General features: G+C 47.6%; 2 protein-coding genes across 3 annotated transcripts in view; one reads left to right on the forward strand and one right to left on the reverse strand.

Moving 5' to 3' along the window:
* Positions 1–2,098: 2,098 nt before the first annotated feature.
* LOC123751110 (uncharacterized) overlaps positions 2,099–21,789 on the forward strand; it is a 78,254-nt gene continuing 58,563 nt past the window's right edge. The window contains exons 1-3 of one of the 2 annotated variants that reach the window (XM_069322051.1): positions 2,099–2,316; positions 12,804–12,873; positions 14,951–15,001. In XM_069322051.1, coding sequence (XP_069178152.1) covers positions 12,807–12,873; positions 14,951–15,001 — 118 coding nt within the window. In that variant the 5' untranslated portion in view covers positions 2,099–2,316; positions 12,804–12,806. Of the gene's footprint in view, positions 2,317–12,800; positions 12,874–14,950; positions 15,002–21,789 lie in introns of both variants that reach the window. The other variant, XM_069322050.1, reaches the window with a different exon arrangement.
* On the reverse strand, positions 5,560–9,618 carry LOC123773641 (BUD13 homolog). The gene is made up of 2 exons (XM_045767467.1): positions 9,444–9,618; positions 5,560–6,461 (listed from the first exon to the last, which is right to left on the reverse strand). Exons 1-2 carry the CDS (start codon positions 9,616–9,618, stop codon positions 5,560–5,562), a joined length of 1,077 nt encoding a protein of 358 aa, XP_045623423.1.

A 21,789-nucleotide genomic window follows, 5' to 3' on the forward strand; every position in this document is an offset into this window, starting at 1 on the left:
CTAACCTAACCTAACTTTTTCAGCTACCTAACCTAACCTAGCCTATAGAGATAGGTTAGGTTAGGTTAGGTAGGGTTGGTTAGGTTCGGTCATATATCTACGTTAATTTTAACTCCAATAAAAAAAAATTGACCTCATACATAATGAAATGGGTAGCTTTATCATTTCATAAGAAAAAATTTAGAGAAAATATATTAATTCAGGAAAACTTGGCGTATTAGGCAAATCGAGCCTTGCATAGTAGGCAGAGAAGTGCGTTCTGGCTACTAGGTACGACATATATATATATATATATATATATATATATATATATATATATATATATATATATATATATATGTCGTACCTAGTAGCCAGAACGCACTGCTCTGCCTACTATGCAAGGCCCGATTTGCCTAATAAGCCAAGTTTTCATGAATTAATTGTTTTTCGACTACCTGACCTACCTAACCTAACCTAACCTAACTTTTTCGGCTACCTAACCTAACCTAACCTATAGAGATTGGTTAGGTTAGGTTAGGTAGGGTTGGTTAGGTTCGGTCATATATCTACGTTAATTTTAACTCCAATAAAAAAAAAATTGACCTCATACATAATGAAATGAGTAGCTTTATCATTTCGTAAGAAAAAAATTAGAGAAAATATATTAATTCAGGAAAACTTGGCTTATTAGGCAAATCGGGCCTTGAATAGTAGGCCCAGAAATGCGTTCTGGCTACTAGGTACGACATATATATATATATATATATATATATATATATATATATATATATATATATATATATATATATATATATATATATATATATATATATATATATATACATATATATATATATATATATGTCGTACCTAGTAGCCAGAACTCACTTCTCAGCCTACTATTCAAGGCCCGATTTGCCTAATAAGCTAAGTTTTCCTGAATTAATATATTTACTATAATTTTTTTCTTATGAAATGATAAAGCAACCCTTTTCTCTATGTATGAGGTCAATTTTTTTTTATTGGAGTTAAAATTAACGTAGATATATGACCGAACCTAACCAACCCTACCTAACCTAACCTAACCTATATTTATAGGTAAGGTTAGGTTAGGTAGCCAAAAAAAGCTAGGTTAGGTTAGGTTAGGTAGGTTAGGTAGACGAAAAAACATTAATTCATGAAAACTTGGCTTATTAGGCAAATCGGGCCTTGAATAGTAGGCTGAGAAGTGCGTTCTGGCTATTAGGTACGACATATATATATATATATATATATATATACATATATATATATATATATATATATATATATATATATATATATATATATATATATATATATATATATATATATATATATGATGTGTCACAGGCTATAGCGTTGTGATCAAGTAAACAAATTAAGAGTACTATGATAATCTATTTCAGAGTACTATCACGTTCTATCTCAAAGTACTATGATAATCTATAACAGTCGAGTACCATGATAATCTATCACAGTCGAGTACCATGATAATCTATCACAGTCGAGTACCATGATAATCTATCACAGTCGAGTACTATGATAATCTATCACAGTCGAGTCCTATGATAATCTATCACAGTCGAGTGCTATGATAATCTATCACAGTCGAGTGCTATGATAATCTATCACAGTCGAGTACTATGATAATCTATCACAGTCGAGTACTATGATAATCAATCACAGTCGAGTACTATGATAATCTATCACAGTCGAGTACTATGATAATATATCACTTTCCAGGAACCCATTCATAATCATCTAGTCGAGACTGTCTGGAAATATTAAATAATCAACCGGAACATATGACGTAATACTAAATTTTCTCGACACTAGGCGAGGGCAGTTGTGATCCGCGATTCATTTATGACGCCAAATTCACAATAATCATTACCGGGCACGCCTTCACAACCTAAGCCTTGGGTGAAAGAACTTATTGGAATTCATTGATATGCGTTAAAGGCTCGTCTTCAACGGCAAATAGGCGGGATTCGAAGCCCGGCAGGTCGCGTGTGGCAACGGGCTGACGTCAGAGTGTCGGCGTCACGTGACCTGCCTGGCGCTGCCCTTCGTGGCGGGAAGAGACTCAAACGCCCTCAACCACGCTAGTATTAGTTCACTTCTCGTGCCGTTAAGGTCATCACTCAGGACGCGTGGTGGTGGGGCGACGACGAGGCTGCAATCACTCTCTCTCTCTCCCTCTCTCGTTGTACTTAATGAACACAAACTGAAGTCTTGAGGCGATTGTAATAATTCGCTCTCAGCGTGTTGGTGGTTCTCAGGCAAGCAGATTCTTCTTCTACTTCTCCACAGGTGATTGCAATTAACATCCTAACTTGTTTATTTCTAACATTCAGATACTCGATTTATTGATGTTTATTTGTATCACGTGATGATGAGCCATATAATGGTTTGTGTAAACTAGTGGAAAGATGTTTGAAGGAAGTCCAGTATAGACTTCACTGAGAGGAGCGAAACATAAGAAAATATTACGATTTACAAATTATATTTAATTGTACCAATATTCACACGAAGATACGAACTGTATAAATTGTATTCCTTAAGTGGCATTATTGCAACTTGTGACTGATCTTCTTGCAATGAACGTGATGTGATCGGTGTGGCGTATTGGTGTTTTTTTTGTGATATGTGACACCTCACATAGGTTATCTCCAGGGCTCGTGGAGCTCAAGTGATATCTCTAGGGCTCGTGGAGCTCATGTGATATCTCTAGGGCTCGTGGAGCTCAAAGGATATCTTCAGGGCTCGTGGAGCTCATGTGATATCTCCAGGGCTCGTGGAGCTCATGTGATATCTCCAGGGCTCGTGGAGCTATGTAAAGGACATAACACGTAGAGGAGGAGGATATCTCCGGCTGTGATGCTACACAAAGAGACAAGTTATCACTTCTCTTGCTATGTATTCTCACAAACCTATCTTCTTGTATATAAATAAATAAATAAATAAATAAATAAATACAGTTTAGCGCATAAACATGAATATTATTCCGACTGTGAGCAACATTCCTATATCAATGTCACGCTAGTACGGGCCTCTTGTACTACAACTATAGCAGTAATAGTACTGTTTTTTATAGTAGCTACATCACATTACATAATAATGTCATCATTTTGTTTTTAATTTAATGGAGAATGGAAGAAAATGATCAGGGGAAAGCGCCAAGCTATTACGACTAATAATGTTATAAATTACTATCATTGCTACGTTTGCTGGGCAGCCATAGTCCTACCGGGGACAGGAAGCCACCATGAGCTGTGTTACCAATAGGCCCCCCCCCCAACATCATCTGGATCTCGGGGGCCAGATTCACAAAAGCACTTATGCAAGCACTTACCAACGTGTACATCTTTTCTCAATCTTTGGCGGATTTGTTTCCAATTATTAAACAGTTAATGAGCTCCGAAGCCCCAGGAGACTGTTTATAACAATAACAACAGTTGAATGGGAAGTTTTCATGCTTGTAAACTGTTTAATAAATATAACCAAAGCCGTTAAAGACTGAGGAAAGATGTACACGTTCGTAAGTGCTTGCGTAAGTGCTTTCGTGAATCTGGCCCCTAGTAGATCATTTCCCATATGCAAGGGGACGGAGGTTTGGGCCTGGAGACGCGAGTGAGAGCAGTATAGGTAATGAAGGTTAAAGAATGTACATCAGCAGGCACATCACGACACATTTCCGGTCACTTAACGCTGAACATACACTATAGCCTACTAGTGTTACTATTATTGTACCAACCACAAAACAAATTAACACGGCTGAGAATAATTAATATTTTAGGAACATACTACTAAAGTGAGGTTATTGTTTTGAGAAAGGTGAGGCTATTGTTTTGGGAAAGGTATATATATATTCATTCTCTCAACAATCAGCTGTTTCACCAGCCCAATACAGCACGGAAACGATGCCTTGGATGGCAAAAGCGACAACAATCGCTTTTATAACTGCCAGGGCTGTTTCTTTACTAGCATGTAAGAAACAAAAAATACAAGATGAAAATATCCTCGTATATTATGCACATGGAGTGAGTTATTGTGTAGAGTAATGTTGCAAACTGCAATAGTTGGCAACCAAACAAAGGGCTCTTGCCGTCGACCAATCAGGATGCGCTCTTTGTGACCATAAACTTGCAACTTTTTACTTACCGCCAAAAGGCATAAATATACATTTAAATGTTTATAATGGTGACTAAACTACATACATCAACTAGACCAGCCCTATCGAACAACAAAATTCAGTACTTTATGAATTCTACAATACTTGTGTTGAAAAGTATTCGTTCTCCTGTTGTATAAGACTTACTGCTTTTGTTGAAGAGTGTTGATTTATACTAATAGTGATAATATTAACATTAACTAGATATGCTCTAATCGCACTAGAGGCGATCATCGAATGAAGGAATTCCCAGACTCCTAACCCCCTTATATTATTTAACGTGCAAAATATTCGCGTATTGTGCATATTGTTATCAATATTACATTAAATTAATATTTATTGTATCTTAAATCAATATTTAATGTATGGTAAATCAATATTTAATGCATATTATATCAATTATATAATGCAAAATTTTCGCGTTTTCTCGATACACCTTTTGTTAATCTTCTCTGAGTTATGCACCATTGACTCGGCACATAACTCCGAGATGTAGTTATGTACTCGCTTCACACCACTCCGAGTTTATGTGAATTTAAAAAATAACCAATTTACAACGACGAATATACAGATTACGAATGCTTGTTTGGATACTATAATATTGTGGAAATGTGAAAAAGAGGCTTCTTGCCAATGAGCTCTCAAAATCATGTTGTGTATCATTGTGTACAAGAAGAATGTTATCCTGTAAGGGATATACATTCTAGTGTACACATTCCTGTACGTGTCAATAAGGTACATTAGGGATATACGTCAGTTCTACAATTCCTACGTTGCTTAGTCAGGAGTGTGTTAGTGTTCATGATGAACAGAACTATGATATTTCCTAACAGATTGTTTATCCTAAGCATGAACACGCAATGCGTGGGTTGAACACTGAAGTGCTCAACACATAGAGCACAATACGCAAGATGCCCGACCATGTGACTGGCTGGATTATCTTGGGAGAGACAATACACACAACTATATAAATGTATCGTGTGAATGAGACGGGTTTTTCTGAGTCTACTCAGGGCGTCCAGCAACTTTCCATTTCCAAAGAGGCAAATGTTTTCCGTCGTTCTGCATACTCTTCTTCTTCTTCGTATTATTATTATTATTACACAGAGAGTAATCACACTAACGTGACGGCTTATGGTGAGCCCCAGGTACCGGCTGGGTCCTGCTTGTGGCGTGCCCTAGGCGCCGCCTGGGTCCTGCTTGTGGCGTGCCCTAGGCGCCGGCTGGGTCCTGCTTGTGGCGTGCCCTAGGCGCCGGCTGGGTCCTGCTTGTGGCGTGCCCTAGGCGCCGGCTGGGTCCTGCTTGTGGCATGCCCTAGGCGCCGGCTGGGTCCTGCTTGTGGCGTGCCCCAGGCGCCGGCTGGGTCCTGCTTGTGGCGTGCCCTAGGCGCCGGCTGGGTCCTGCTTGTGGCGTGCCCCAGGCGCCGGCTGGGTCCTGCTTGTGGCGTGCCCTAGGCGCAGGCTGGGTCCTGCTTGTGGCGTGCCCCAGGTGCCGGCTGGGTCCTGCTTGTGGCGTGCCCCAGGCGCCGGCTGGGTCCTGCTTGTGGCGTGCCCTTGGCGCCGGCTGGGTCCTGCTTGTGGTGTGCCCCAGGCGCCGGCTGGGTCCTGCTTGTGGCGTGCCCTAGGCGCCGGCTGGGTCCTGCTTGTGGCGTGCCCCAGGCGCCGGCTGGGTCCTGCTTGTGGAGTGCCCCAGGCGCCGGCTGGGTCCTGCTTGTGGCGTGCCCTAGGCGCCGGTTGGGTCCTGCTTGTGGAGTGCCCCAGGCGCCGGCTGGGTCCTGTTTGTGGCGTGCCCCAGGTGCCGGCTGGGTCCTGCTTGTGGTGTGCCCCAGGCGCCGGCTGGGTCCTGCTTGTGGCGTGCCCCAGGTGCCGGCTGGGTCCTGCTTGTGGTGTGCCCCAGGCGTCGGCTGGGTCCTGCTTGTGGCGTGCCCTAGGCGCAGGCTGGGTCCTGCTTGTGGCGTGCCCCAGGTGCCGGCTGGGTCCTGCCTGTGGCGTGCCCCAGGTGCCGGCTGGGTCCTGCTTGTGGCGTGCCCCAGGCGCCGGCTGGGTCCTGCTTGTGGAGTGCCCCAGGTGCCGGCTGGGTCCTGCTTGTGGCGTGCCCCAGGCGCCGGCTGGGTCCTGCTTGTGGAGTGCCCCAGGTGCCGGCTGGGTCCTGCTTGTGGCGTGCCCCAGGTGCCGGCTGGGTCCTGCTTGTGGCGTGCCCCAGGCGCCGGCTGGGTCCTGCTTGTGGAGTGCCCCAGGTGCCGGCTGGGTCCTGCTTGTGGCGTGCCCCAGGTGCCGGCTGGGTCCTGCTTGTGGCGTGCCTCAGGTACCGGCTGGGTCCTGCTTGTGGCGTGCCCCAGGCGCCGGCTGGGTCCTGCTTGTGGCGTGCCCTAGGCGCCGCCTGGGTCCTGCTTGTGGCGTGCCCTAGGCGCCGCCTGGGTCCTGCTTGTGGCGTGCCCTAGGCGCCGGCTGGGTCCTGCTTGTGGCGTGCCCCAGGCGCCGGCTGGGTCCTGCTTGTGGCGTGCCCTAGGCGCCGCCTGGGTCCTGCTTGTGGCGTGTCCCAGGTACCGGTTGGGTCCTGCTTGTGCGTGCTCCTGGCGCCGGCTGGGTCCTGCTTGTGGCGTGTCCCAGGCGCCGGCTGGGTCCTGCTTGTGGCGTGTCCCAGGTACCGGTTGGGTCCTGCTTGTGCGTGCTCCTGGCGCCGGCTGGGTCCTGCTTGTGGCGTGCCTCAGGTACCGGCTGGGTCCTGCTTGTGGCGTGCCCCAGGCGCCGGCTGGGTCTTGCTTGTGGCGTGCCCCAGGCTGCGGCTAGGCTGCTCTCCACCAGTCACACAACTTACCAGAAGTAACATGCATCCCAGATTGCTCCTCCGATTTCCAGTGTGAAATTCCAGTCGCTGACGAGACTGCGTACCGCGCACACATCATTGGAAGATATTTACAAACAAATTATTTTAACTCTTGTTTTTCAACTTCGTGGTTTCTTTTGTCGCTGGATTGTGAAAGTAAATATCTATTAGCAGCGAAATGTACACGGTGGATGTTATCGCTGGCACGTCTTCTACTGCGTACAAATTTATTTTATTTTTATTTTATTTATTTATATACAAGAAGGTACATTGGGTTAAAGAGAATACATAGCATAGTATTTACAATCTTGTAAAGCCACTAGTACGCGCAGCGTTTCGGGCAGTTTCGGGCAGCAAATGAGTTCTGTGGCACAGTGTTCTTCGTCTTTGGCTCACTACCGGGGCATGAGAAGGTTGGGCAAGTTTTCTTTCATCTGATACCTCTTCTCACCTAGCTGTAAAGTAGATATCCGGGAGTTAGGCGACTTATGTGGGTTGCATCCTAAGGTCAGTAGATATCTTACGGGGGCCTCGATAAACCTAACATATTCATTTATTTATTTATTTATTTATATATATACAAGAAGGTACATTGGGATTGTGAGGATACATAATATAGTAATTACAATCTTGTAAAGCCATACTTCCTGTCCTGGACAACGTAAATGATTACATAGCCCAAATAACAACAAAGCGAGCGAGTGTAATGGAAGTTGCAAGACCAGAAATGTTTATGGTCTCCTGGGATAGATTAGGAGCAGCAGAATAAAAATACGACCCTTCGTGTTTACAAGTGACGTCATAACGGTAGGGTGGGAAGTGTGGAGTCATGGTCCCATGTTCTCTGGTGTAAAGCTTCTTCTTACCTAGTTGTGCTTGCGGGGGTCGAGCTCTGGCTCTTTGATCCCGCCTCTCAACCGTCAATCTACTGGTGTACTAGTTGTGTTTACTAGTTGTGTTTTTGCGGGGGTTGAGCTTTGCTCTTTCGGCCCGCCTCTCAACTGTTTACTAACTACTTTTTTTTTTTTCCACACCACACACACACACACACCCCAGGAAGCAGCCCGTGACAGCTGACTAACTCCCAGGTACCTATTTACTGCTAGGTAACAGGGGCACTTAGGGTGAAAGAAACTTTGCCCATTTGTTTCTGCCTCGTGCGGGAATCGAACCCGCGCCACAGAATTACGAGTCCTGCGCGCTATCCACCAGGCTACGAGTCCCCCTATGGTGTACACATTCCTGAGCTTCTCGAGCTCAGGAATACACCTAGGAGGAGAGGCGCCCTCTCGTCTCTTCACATCAAGCCGAAAACAAGATACAGATTATGAGTCTAACAATAAATATTTCATTCACTTGGATCATGGAAATTCGAACTTGTGTCTCAAAAGTACGAGACCGTCTTCCCAACCCAGGAAGTTCTCTTGATTTCCTCTCCGTAAAAAAAATGTAGTGGTTTATATTACCAAAAAGTCACATCTGGGCTACTTACCAAACCTCCCGAAACGATGCTCATTAGCCTCTAAAAGCACCAATACTAAATATACCAATAATAATAATAATAATAATAATAATAATAATAATAATAATAATAATAATAATAACTGTATTTTGAAAATATTCATACGCATGATACAGTTGTTAATTGGTAGATCCAGCTGGCTTCGTTCTCGACTAGCAACCGGGATCCCGGGTTCGATTTCCGACCGGAACAGAAATGGTTGAGCGCGATTCGTTTCACCTAATGCAGCTGCTCACCTAGCAGTAAACAGATGCCCCGGAGTTAGGCAACTGTTGTGGTGTTGCGTCATGGGTGGGGGGGGGGGGTCAGTAGTTCCACCTGAACACAAGACCTGCTACAACAATGTAAGAACTCTTGTATGTATTCAGGGGCTCAGCTGTCAGGGGACTGACAGCTGAGTGGACAGCTACTCGGATTCGTAGTCCCGAGGTTCCGGGTTCGATCCCCGGTGGAGGCGGAAACAAATGGGGAGAGTTTCTTTCACCCTGATGCTCCTGTTACCTAGCAGGTAATAGGTACCCGGGAGTTAGACAGCTGCTACTGGCTGCTTCCTGGGGATGTGTGACAAAAGGAGGCCTGGTCGAGGACCGGGCCGCGGGGACGCAAGACCCGAAATCATCTCAAGATAACCTCAAGATCTCAAGATAATGTAAGACCTATGAGGTGGGGGTCGGTAGGGGGGGACCTCAATACAAGCCTAAAGCATTAAAAACAATTCGACAAAGGCGTCCTGTTCCCAGCACGCAAAGCGTTTCAGGCATAAATTAAAACTGCATCGTTATATATTATAAATGTTGGGTCTGGAGACTTTATGAGCGTGAGAAAGTGTTGTCCTGGTGATAAACCAGAACATTTCTCTTCCCCGCAGACAAAAATAGCGAATACTCTCACGGGAAGATGGTCGGTGTGACCACTTACTGGGCAGCGCCAGTGTGTCCTCACGTAGCTGTGCTTGCTGGCGGTTACGCTTCAGTTTTGGGTTCTGCTTCTCATCATTCAGTCGACTTAAGTGTTCAAGTCCCCCGGACGCTCTGAGCTCTGTTATGACCACATCTGAAGCTATGTCGTGTAAACGTTGCCTCCAGCACTTCATTTCGGCACTTGTGTTTACCTGTGTGTGTATCGTGTCGTGTTATGTGTGTGTGTGTATGTGTTTGTGCGTGCGTGCGTGCGTGCAAGCGTGTACGAGAGAGGGGCTCGTGCATGCGAGAGGGTATAATTACCCACGGGAACAGGAAAAGTTACGTAGCGGAACATATATGTGCTTCTGGTTTAGGAATGTACGTTGAAATTAGTGATGAACTATATCCAAGGCAGACGGTTGTACTCCGTGAACCTTTTTACTATTCTCTGTGTCCCTCCTTCGCTTTCCATCGATATCAACACCCTTAACCCGCCAAACATCTACGTCCTTCCCCAATCTCTCTATACCATTTCCTCCGTCAACCTAGACTTGCAACCCGTATGGCTCTATATGTTCATCCTCTGTTCCCTCCCATGATGAATCCAGCGAGATGGAAAACGAGGTAAAGAGTCCTCCTTCCTGCTGGGGACGATGCTCAACTTGCCGAGTGATGATTCTCCCGGGCGCCGCAAGACCTTGGCAGTGACCGTATTAGCTGGCGTGAGAGCAGGATGATGATGTTGTTGCTTTTGGTGAGCTGAGTGATGTGGGTTGGTGCTGGAATGTTGGTGATTTTTGTTGTTGTTGAGAGTGATGATTGGTATTGCATTGGTGACTGCTATGATCTGGTACACAGTGACTGCCCTGATCTGGTACACAGTGACTGCCCTGATCTGGTACACAGCAGGGAGTCAGGGTGACTGTCCGTGCTCTCGGCGCAAGGAGGGCACTTTTACAAGGTCATTTGGGTCAGGTCACCAACTGCAGGAGACCTTGGCTAACACTTCTCCAGAACGTCACAGACCTAGGTGACTTGTGTACTGCATTGTTATTGGAGCAGGCACCTGTGCTTGCCTGCTATTGGTCCAGTCGTATACCAAACATTGTACCAGGGAATGCTAGTGAAGTCGCTAGGATATGCCAAGCTTCATTCTGCTCCAGGACTTCACTTTGAAGAGATGTACTAACAACGTCCAAATTAGTGTCAATCACCTTATTGAAACGTCTAAAAATATTAAATTCACTACGCTGGCATTCAAGTGCTATATGTCGATCGTCTACAGAGTCGCGACTGCATAACTGACTTTGGTTTAAGTCGTGAGAGTGAGAAACTATGTACAAAGTAATATAACTAAATGGCTGCTGACCTGGTGTAATAGAATCAAGTCGAGAGCGATCGGGTGTAATCTGTCCCATCCACGTACAAAGTGAAGGGTTGAGGTTACCAGAGTGATATACATGATACGTAGATCGTTGCTGCTTCATTCCTGAAAGGTTGTGATGTGAATCTAGATTTGCCGCTCCCGACACACTGTTTTGTTGAGTAAAAAGTGGCCTTGAGTGCCGCGCCAGGATCCACGGGAGTGTATGTCAAAGGAGCCGCCGTGGGCCCTGCAGCCTCACGTTCCGAGCCGCTGCGTGCAGTGTTTCCACCACAAGAACGTCCTGCCACCACCTGTGTCTCTTACATTCGCCACACGTCTTCCTTAAAGCTGCCACCTGCTCCGTCACACACACGTAGCCTTGCAAGAACACCACGTGCGAATGGTTAGAAGACCCAGCACCCTGACTGTGTGAATCTCGCGTGTTCAACTACATGTGGTAGTGGTTGAGATTGACGAGAGATAAAGAGCCCCATGCAGGTATCCCACCGAATCAATGCAGTCATCAGATCATAGTCTAGATACATACATATGTGTATAGCGAGTGGGTCAAGGCCGGCCAACTGTAAGTACAAATCTTTACTAGTACCGTAAAGTTGCCTTGTGTTGATCTCAGTGATTAGCCAGGCGATTAAGTACGCCTCCTCTCCACCCACAACAGGCGAGGGGTTGAACCATCGAGGTAACCCACAAGTGTCAAGATGTTTACCTGCGTGGGGGGACATGCTATGGCCACGTGTGTTCTTGGTGTACGGGGATTAGCAACACGTTTAGTGAGTTGTGATTATTGGTACTGTCACAGTGACGGGCCCTAGTCTGGTAAATTATTAGTCTCAGTGCACGTGTGGGATTAATCATTGTGTTATTGAGTTCAGTGACATATTTTTATGTGTATTTTATAGTGTAATTGTGTTATTGTGCACTTCCTGTTGTTGTGCACTTCCTGTTGCTGTGCACTTCCTGGTGTTGTGCAGTTCGTGGCGTTGTGCAGTTCGTGGTGTTGTGCACTTCGTGGTGTTGTTGTGTGCTGTCTGCGTGTTCTGTATGCAACTCCAATCAATGTTCCTTGATAATGGAAAGTGTCGATACGCAGTAATGGCCAGAGTGTTCACCAGTGTTCAATTACTTAACAAGTGCCCCGTGCAAGAGGTTCGAGCCTGTCTCCCTCACACCAGCGTCGTGGGAAGCCCCGCTGTGTACGGCTGCATAGTTTTGTTGTCACACTCTTGGTTCAGTCAAGCTCCCTGTGTATTACTAAGTTTAATGAATAAATTATTAGTACCAGTGTCTTCCCGTCAGCATTTCCCCAAGTACTGCCCACGCAACCTAATCTACCAGTGTCAGTACCAAGCTATCTGTTGGTACCTGCTCCTGGTATCGAGAGCCTATCGCCTACTAACACACAAAGGCTATATATTTGGTGAGAGCACTCCTTGTGGTGATTTCTGTAGAATATGGCCGAGGACCCAATATGGGAGACACTAGTAGGCTCGTCTGGAGACTGGTGTGACATCTCTTCATTATCTGAGGTACAGCGAATCTTTGCGGCTGTTCTCACATAGATTTTCTGCCAATTGATAGCTTACAGAGCGACCACTATAGGCACTGGTGCTGTTGCTCTCGCCCTGCTGGACGAGGCGCCATGGGTTCCCCTCACCCTCCTGCTGCTGCTGCTGCTGCTGCTGCTGCTGCTGCTGCTGCTGCTGGCTGCCCTCAGCCTGCTAGACCTTGTCGTCTACGACATTCTCCATCTATCTTAACCTTCTGACTCTATTAATACAAAAATAACTGTCAGAGTTTCATTTTCCAACCACTTGGGCTGGACGGTTGAGCGACGGTCTCGCTTCATGCAGGTCGGCGTTCAGTCCCCCGACCATCCAAGTGGTTGGGCACCATTCCTTCCCTCCCCCTCGTCCCATCCCACATCCTTATCCTGACCCCCTTCCAAGTATACAGTATCGCTGGACACTAATAGTGCTTCTCTCTCAGCAGGTGATGAGGATGACTCGGGGCCTCAGTGTGGCGGTGCTCCTGCTGGCGGCCGCTGCCTTCACCAGCCAAGGTCAGTGTTCATGGTGATATATGATGGTGTACAGGGGAGTAGGATATGGTGTATTGTGCACCCCATACTTATCCTGTGAGTGGTAGTGTATTGTGCACCCCATACTTACCCTGTGAGCGGTAGTGTATTGTGCACCCCATACTCATCCTGTGAGCGGTAGTTTATTGTGCACCCCATACTCATCCTGTGAGCGGTAGTTTATTGTGCACCCCATACTCACCCTGTGAGTGGTAGTGTATTGTGCACCCCATACTCTAACGGAAGCACTCTTAAAAGAGAATTGAGGAGAAAAACACCACATACAGCTCCAAATATAAATATGTCGATCAATGAATAAGACGCGGGACCTGAACGCTGAAGTTCGATCCCAACAAACACATCCAGTTAAGCAAATAAATAAATAATAAATAAATAAATAAATGTTTATTCAGGTAAGGTACATACATACAAGAGATTTTACAAAAATTGATAGATTTAGATAGAGCTAGTACATACAATGCCTAAAGCCACTTACGCAAAACGTTTCGGGCAGGTCTATCTAAGTAAAGACACTGGCACAGACAGAGAGACAGGAGAGAGAGATACCAGATACCTGCAGGTAGACAGCCAGCGTCGTGCTAACTTGCAAAATATGATAAGGGAGAGAAGGATGCTAAATTACAGTGGTGGCTTTTGCATACCGTGCAAGGTGATGGGAGAGATTACATACATGCAGATCCTGTCCACACAACACATACAGGGTAGGATGGCTGGGGGTTATCTTGAGATGATTTCGGGTCTTTTTAGTGTCCCCGCGGCCCGGTCCTCGACCAGGCCTCCACCCCCAGGAAGCAGCCCGTGACAGCTGACTAACACCCAGTTGCCTATTTTACTGGTAGGTAACAGGGGGCATAGGGTGAAAGAAACTCTGCCCATTGTTTCTCGCCGGCGCCTGGGATCGAACCCAGGACAACAGGATCACAAATCCCGCGTGCTGTCCGCTCGGCCGACCGGCTGACCGACCGACCGGCCGACCGGCTGACCGACCGACCGGCCGACCGGCGTGGGGGGGGGGGGAGGTGCCGGCAGACATACAATAATAAACGATGGGTAGAGGTCTCATCTGTCTCATCTGGGGAGATGAGACAGATGAGACAGGGCCACAAGAACCATCTAGAAGAAACTCGAAAAGGTTGGCAAAAAACTGGTAGGCTCTTATTAGGGAGAAGATGATAGTGGATGAGCAAAGGTACACGGGTACCCGTCCGCCTGAGGTTTCCCGCCGTCAAGAAAACGGTCAATTTAAAGTGTCCTCTCCTAACCTACCACAGGACCCAAAACAGAAAACGGGACAGTGCGTCACTGTCGCGAGCACTTTCCATTTTCATGTACGACAATTTTCAACCCCGTCCTCTTAAAAATAACGTCGCTTTCCGCTCGTATGCGCGCTATGGCCAAAAAATGGACGTAATTTGAAATGAAATCGGCTCACGAAAGTGATGTACTGTCCCGTTTTCCGTTTGGGTCCTCCGGCCTAAATTTGGCATTATGTAACGCATACGAACGAAAAGTGACGTTGTTTGTAGGAGGACAGGTTGGCCAGAGAGGGACATGAAGGTGACACATCCAACAGAGACGTCTGCTAAACAAGCAACAACATGCCGTGTACCCCGTGACCACAGCCATTGTCATGCTAATATAGGATTAACACGGATGAATGGTCTCCCGCGGACCAATCCGGGCTGGCGAATGCCCTCTAGCGGTCGTATCACTAAGATATACATATACACATACCACCTCAAACACTCAATTCTCTCGATTTGCTCTCCGTAAAAAAATGCAACTGTTTTACCTAACCAGAAACGTATCAAAATAAGCCACCAACCCAACCAATTTAGGCCGCTGCGTAGATACGTTAATATAACGACGCTATATTTGTTTACTAGTACGTCGCATTTTTAGCAGGTTGGTTGGTACCTGGATAAATGCAAGGTAGAGAGCGAGAGAGCAGACCTAGAGACCGCGAGGGGTCTCCATGTCAGACGAGTCATCGGTGGGTTACACTCTATTGATTAATGTCTCCCTTGGTTTCTTGCAGCCACCGTCGGTGATGGCAGAGTTAGTCTCTACACGGGACGACCCATCAATGGTGAGTACAGTGCTTGTTGCTCCGTCTTCCTTGCTGGGGTTCCCGTCAGGGGGTGACAAGTGCTCTTTACTGGGGTTCCTGTCAGGGGGGGTGACAAGTGCTCTTTACTGGGGTTCCTGTCAGGGGGGGGGGGTGACAAGTGCTCTTTACTGGGGTTCCTGTCAGGGGGGGGGTGACAAGTGCTCTTTACTGGGGTTCCCGTCAGGGGGGGTGACAAGTGCTCTTTACTGGGGAAACACTGGGAAGATACTGGGTGTTACTTGTTGGGGTCCCCCGTAGATGTTCCTTACAGAGGGTACTAACTACAGGCCGTGGAAGATACTGCAAGTCAGCCAGAACTCTCGTTAACTTACTGTAATCTTCTTTGCACTAATGGCAGGCTGAGGTCCACTTATGTAATCACGTAAAGCGATTCGTCACAGGAGTGTAACTCAAGACTGCTGTCCGCTACCAGCAACAACAGCCTTACTGATCCAGCCACCAGGAACCCCTGGCTTGAGTCCAGCTGTTGGAGTAATAAAACTCTCGAAACAGGGTACAGGTAAATCACAAGTCAGGACTCCCACTAAGTCTAGTTGCACAATGAGACTTCAAGCCTAGCTAGCCAGTCTGGAAACCTAGCTAGCCAGTCTGGAAACCTAGCTGGCCAGTCTTTTCAGCCTAGTTAGAAGGTCTGGAAAGTCTATAAATAATTCAGTCAGGAAACCTAATCGGTTTGGTAGCCTAGCTAGTCATTCTAGAAACCAGTCTGGAAGATTCGCTAGTGAGGCTGGAGGCCTAGCTAGTCGGTTTAGAAGCTTAGTCACTCTAGAAACCTAGTGAGTTTGGAAGCCTAGTTAGTCACTCTAGAAGCCTAGTCCGTGTGGAAGCCTAGCTAGTAAGTCTGGAAACTGACGTCGATTGAATATTTCATGATCTTTTAACCAGATCTCTTCCTCTGAAAATAAATAATAATAATAATAATAATAATAATAATAATATAAATAAGTAAATACAAAGTCAAGGGCGACATTTTAGAATTCTAAACCCTTAAAGAAAAGTGAAAAAGGCTGTGGAAATAATTCTGGATGAGAGGATGGGTTGAGGGAGTCCGTCTTGGCTACAGTGAAGACCCACGCCTCCTCTCCTCTCCTTCCCCTCAGTGACGGTGTATTGTGAGGCAGAGTGACGGTGTATTGTGAGGCAGAGTGACGGTGTATTGTGAGGCAGAGTGACGGTGTATTGTGAGGCAGAGTGACGGTGTATTGTGAGGAAGACCCTCACTATAGCGCACGGCAGCAGCCGCGCCACGCCCTCACTGGTGTTCCTCGTCCCCTCCTCTCCCCTCACCAGGCGTGCAAACTACCCCTTCCCCTCACCCCCTCCCCCCTCCCACAGACTCACAAACAAGCCGTCTGTTCTATCAGGAACTTCCCGCTGTTTATATTAATTACCGGCCGGAGCCAAGTGCTGCCTCCCCTCTGAGGCAGCATGAACCGCACTCTTCTCTCTCTCCTTCCCTGCACTCTACCCTCCCTGTCTCCCTCTTCTCTTCCTTCCGTACCTCCGTCTCTCTGTCCAATCTCGCCCTCTGTACCTCCTCCTGTCCAATCTTCCCTACCGTATCTCCGTCTGCCTGTCCTCTCTCCTCCTCCGTATCTCCGTCCGCTCTCCTCCGGATGTTCGACTCCTCCCCAGTACACCATCGCATGTGAGCTAATAAACGCCAAACGTCATAATGTTGCCCCCCCAAGCATCACCGGAATGCAGGAAACCGTGGGAGCAAGAAGAGATGATGGGAGGGAGCATCCCGTCTCCAGCATCACCCGTCACCCACACAACACAAGCACGAGGCTCAGTACTCTACTCGTGTTACGGACCCGGATTCAGCGTCCGAGCCTGGAGCAGTGACAAACACGCCATCTGTGGGTCAGCTCCCGAAACCCCCGCCAAACGAACGACGACACCTAGTGAGGACAGCGTGTACTGGCCTCGAGGACCAGTTTCCAGTCTGGTTCAGCGCTCAACACCGCCGCTCCTGACCTCTGGTGAGGTGGTGCTCCGACGACAGCGCCATCTATGGACTGGATACGTCAGGTGTTAGTATCTGAGCCTGTAAGTGTGGTGTTTTAGTGTCCCTGTTATTGATGACGTGTCTGCTTACAGAACCGACCTGGGACCACTGTGTTGAAGGTGGAGTGAGTCTACCCGAGGCAGCCAGTCTCCATACAGTGAAGTTTGCTGCAGCTGTCGTGACGTCGTCCCCCCGGAAGAACACTGTGGTGTGTTAAGCCTGCCAGTGAAGTGGCAGTGAACGGATTTACCCGGGACCGACGGTTGGAGACGATAATCCACTGGGGTATTGAGGACAGGAGGGTGATTGGTGATATCACACGAGACTCCTGTCTAGGGCGTACCCCTTATATCGTTCGTGGAGTGGCCGTACCAGCCTTGGTGGCTCTGTACCTGCCAGCAGACCTGCTGGACGTGTGGTTGACGGCCTCCACGACGGTGCCCCCAGTGGACCTGTGTTGTGGCTGACCTGTGGCCAGGGTAGACTCGGCGTTCTCAGAGGACACGTCTTGAGGCCACGAAGAATGCACCGCGGACTCAGCACCTAGCTTCGAGGATCCATAGTCTCCAGCAGAAGACTACAGTGTTGATCCCCTTTTGTAAAGTGTTAATACCCCTCCCCCTTGTGTACGTTTTACTATTATATATATTTATGGTGATGGTACTATTATATTATATTAAGTTTTTGCCTTTATTTCCCTTCCCCTTTTAGTTACTTGCGTCACGGATCGCATCCCTTGAAAGCCTCTACTGGCTTGGGGCCGGATATATATCTTCCTCTAACTACATCAGAGTAAGAACCCCGTTGCGTCCCGAGAGGGCCGTAACAACTCGGTACTCTACTCGGTACTCTACGTGCCAGAGACCTTCACGGCTACTACCCGAGATGAATTGGATGCTGAGAATATGTATGGTGCAATATATCTCTAAATGGAAACAGTGATAGTGTGGGGGGGATGTTGCAGGGCAGATAGCGAAGGCAGAGAGAGAGAGAGAGAGTTGCAGATCTTGCATCAAGGGATAAGCGGCAGAAGCTGCAATATAATAGGGATTTTAAACACGGGGTAAAAAGACTGGGTGAATCAGCTTATTTATTTTAAGTTTCAGCTTGGGTGACCCGCGGGGCTGTCGACGGGGCTCACCTCAGGCCTGACGTCAAATATTTCCTCCTGGTCTCTAGCGACTGTCAGACTAGGTCTCTTGCCGCCTGGTCCAAGAGGTGTGGTGTCTGACAGCTGGAGAGTGTGTTGTCCACATCCCTAACACAACACATGCATTACACACACACACACACATATATACACAGGCTGAAGGAGGCTGACTCCATACACAGTTTCAAATGTAGATATGATAGAGCCCAATAGGTTCAGGAATCTGTACACCAGTTGATTGACGGATGAGAGGCGGGACCAAAGAGCCAGAGCTCAACCCCCGCAAGCACAATTAGGTGAGTACAATTAGGTGAGTACACAGCTACACTACCGCCACTATGAATGGTAAGGCACAAGCGTCAGTCACTGGGTGACCACCATTCACTCATGAAAGAGCATCCACACGTCCATGTCAATAAAAAAAACCCGGGGGGGGAGGAGGGGTTTAACTGTGCATTTATTCATTCATGCTCGTAAGGTGAAGTGTTGTGTAAAGTGGGCCAGCAAGTGTCCATCATCTGGCAAGGTGTAGAGGAACAGCTGATCCGTGTACGGCCATGGTGTCAGCTGGTTACTCATCAGCTGATTGCCGCAGAGAAGTAAACACTTGCATGATGTAAACAGTCCATTAATCTTCGACCACAACAACATGTGTTTGTGGTGTGGGGTGTATGGCTGGGATGTGGTGTGGTGTGTATGGCTGGGATGTGGTGTGGGGTGTATGGCTGGGATGTGGTGTGGGGTGGTTGGCTGGGATGTGGTGTGGGGTGTATGGCTGGGATGTGGTGGGTGTGGTGTATGACTGGGATGTGGTGTGGGTAGTGCTTATGTGGTGTGGGCGGGGGTGTGGTGCTTGTGTGGTGTGGGCGGGGGTGTGGATGGTGGGTGTGGTGCTTGTGTGGTGTGGGCGGGGGTGTGGATGGTGGGTGTGGTGCTTGTGTGGTGTGGGCGGGGGTGTGGGTGGTGGGCGTGGTGCTTGTGTGGTGTGGGCGGGGGTGTGGATGGTGGGTGTGGTGCTTGTGTGGTGTGGGCGGGGATGGTGGGCGTGGTGCTTACAAACGGGTAATCAAGGCCGCCATGCTTCAAGTTGGCTTGATGCCCTTCTCCCCCCCCCCCCCACACACACAATCATCCCGCTCACCAACACATGGAAACGCTAATCGACTGAGGGATCAGAGGTGAAGCCCAAAGGTTGAGTCAACCCCCTCAAGCATCAATAAACGATAACACAAACACACACACACACGCGCGCGCGTAAGGTCTAGCATACAAATGCTGATGGTATCTCGAACAAAGTGAATGAGCTGAAACATAGGCTTAGTGAGGCAGACCCCTCATGCTGTAGCTATTTGGTTAGTTGGGGTGTAGGGCCAACCAACCTCAAGGAGGTTTACTATGGCCACCACAATACTGGTCAACCAACAAGCATACTTTAGACCCAAATCGCCAGGACTGAAGTAAACTCTGTGTAATGGGCGAGAAACAGTCTACATCTCTCGGTGTTCACATCCTTGTGGTGGAGACAACACACACTGTGAAGATGGCTGCTGAAGCATGTCTTAGAGGATACACGAGAACTGGAAGGAACAGGAAGAATTGGAAGGAACAAGAAGGAACTGTAGTGCTACTTCTTAGCTGGGAAGGGAAGCTTGGGGAAGGTATAGATACCAGTACAAATGTTAATACTGACCCCAGAGGTGGGGAGGGAGGACAGTGTTGGGAAGGGTGGGCAGTGTTGGGGAAGGGGTGGGAAGGGGAGGGGAGGGAGAACACACTGATGGATGTTTACCCTGGACTCACAAAACACGAGCAAGTTGAATGGATTGCTCTGTTACCCCAGTTGGTGACGTGAGTAATATCTCTTGTTGTCTTTTGATCTCCCTGCCTTTGTCACTGTCTATCACACGTGTGTTTGTGTGTGTTGCGGCCTGCTTGAGCCAGTAACGAGACTTGGAGCCTCTTTTATGATCCATCCCAAGTCAGTGGTAAGTTCTCAAGAATTGGCGATAGAAAGTAATAGTGCAAGGAGTAAAGGGGGTAAACAAGACGTAATTGCACCTTCACAATATATTATCTATCAAAGTATAACTACTATGTACAGTGTCGCTTTCACACAGGACACTCAATATATCTGCAGCGTTCTTCAAATCCTGGTGAGTCCACTCTTCAAGTACACGTCGTCCACGATTAATGGTAAGCACCGGCGAGTTCACCCTCCTCAACATGGGCCAGTCCACACACTGTATCGTCACAGTGTCCGTATACCCCCACATCTGCTTTCCAGAAACACACTGGCAGAGTGCTTCAGCAACACGCTGACGAGGGTCACAAATAATCACTTCCAGGGTTCTCTAACACCCTGGCAGATGTCTCTGGCAACATACTAGCAGCACTTCTCAGCAGACGGCCACTACTGTCGTCATGTAACTCCTCCTGGCCAAATCCCGGGTATGTCGGTCAACACAATATCACTGCAAAAGTACAACACACTGTCTACTACCGACAGCGGCCACTTGTCCTCTCGAAGGAACAAGTCAGGAGTTCTGGACTGCCTAAGGTGAACTGCTTTCACAGTGCAATAGTCTTTCCACGTCACCTCTGGGAACATAAAAGTCATTAGCCAGACAGAGAGAACATAGGATGGCAGCCGTTCACCAGGAAACTGTAAATGTAATCGGATGCACAATCTAGATGGCGTTGATATCGTTACTTCACTCACCAGAGGTCATCATCATCGACCTCAACCTCGTAACTGAGGGATGAAACAGGAGCCTTTCACAGACGCCACACCTCCGCCAACAGTAGGCGTTGTCTTTGTCTCACTTAATGCCTTCGAGTAGGAGTGCAGGTCCATTGATATGGTCGATATCACCACACCTCACGCCATAGAAAGCGTTGATATCTTAACAGTATGTGTGTGTATTGTCGCTGGTGGTGAGAGTTGGGGTCAGATTAACGAGAGACCAGTTGGGGCCGGTCTCTAACATCTAAACAAACCAAAACCAAAAACACGATAAACATATAAGCTCTCGGGACCGTCTTAACGCTCTCAAAATGTACTCACTGGTAAGGAGACGAGAAAGTTATCAAATACTATATACATGGAAGATACTGGAGGTCCAGGTCCCAAACTTACACAGTAGAATGACAACATACTGGAGCGAAAGGTACGGAAGAAAATGCAGTATAGAACCGGTCAGGAGTAGAGGTGCCATAGGCACAATCAGGGAACACTGTATGAACATCAGAGGTCCACAGCTGTTCAACACCCTCCCAGCAAGCATTATAAATATTGCCGGGACAAAGGTGGATGTCTTCAAGAGGCACTTAATCAAGTTCTTGCAAGAAGTGTCGGACCAACCGGGCTGTAGTGGACATGTGGGCCTGCGGGTCGCTCCAAGTAACAGCCTCTTGGACCAAATTATAAGACAGGGCTTGGGAAGTAGAACTAGCGAAACCCTCTTTTAGGTATGTTCCAGGTATGCTCTAGGGCCGGTTTAATGAGAGACCAACTTGGGCCGGTTTAATCATTAGCTACAGCATAAATATCTTGGGATTTATCCTACTCCAAGCTTCTAAAATGGT

Source organism: Procambarus clarkii, chromosome 10 (assembly GCF_040958095.1).
Source record: "Procambarus clarkii isolate CNS0578487 chromosome 10, FALCON_Pclarkii_2.0, whole genome shotgun sequence".
NCBI lineage: Eukaryota > Metazoa > Arthropoda > Malacostraca > Decapoda > Cambaridae > Procambarus > Procambarus clarkii.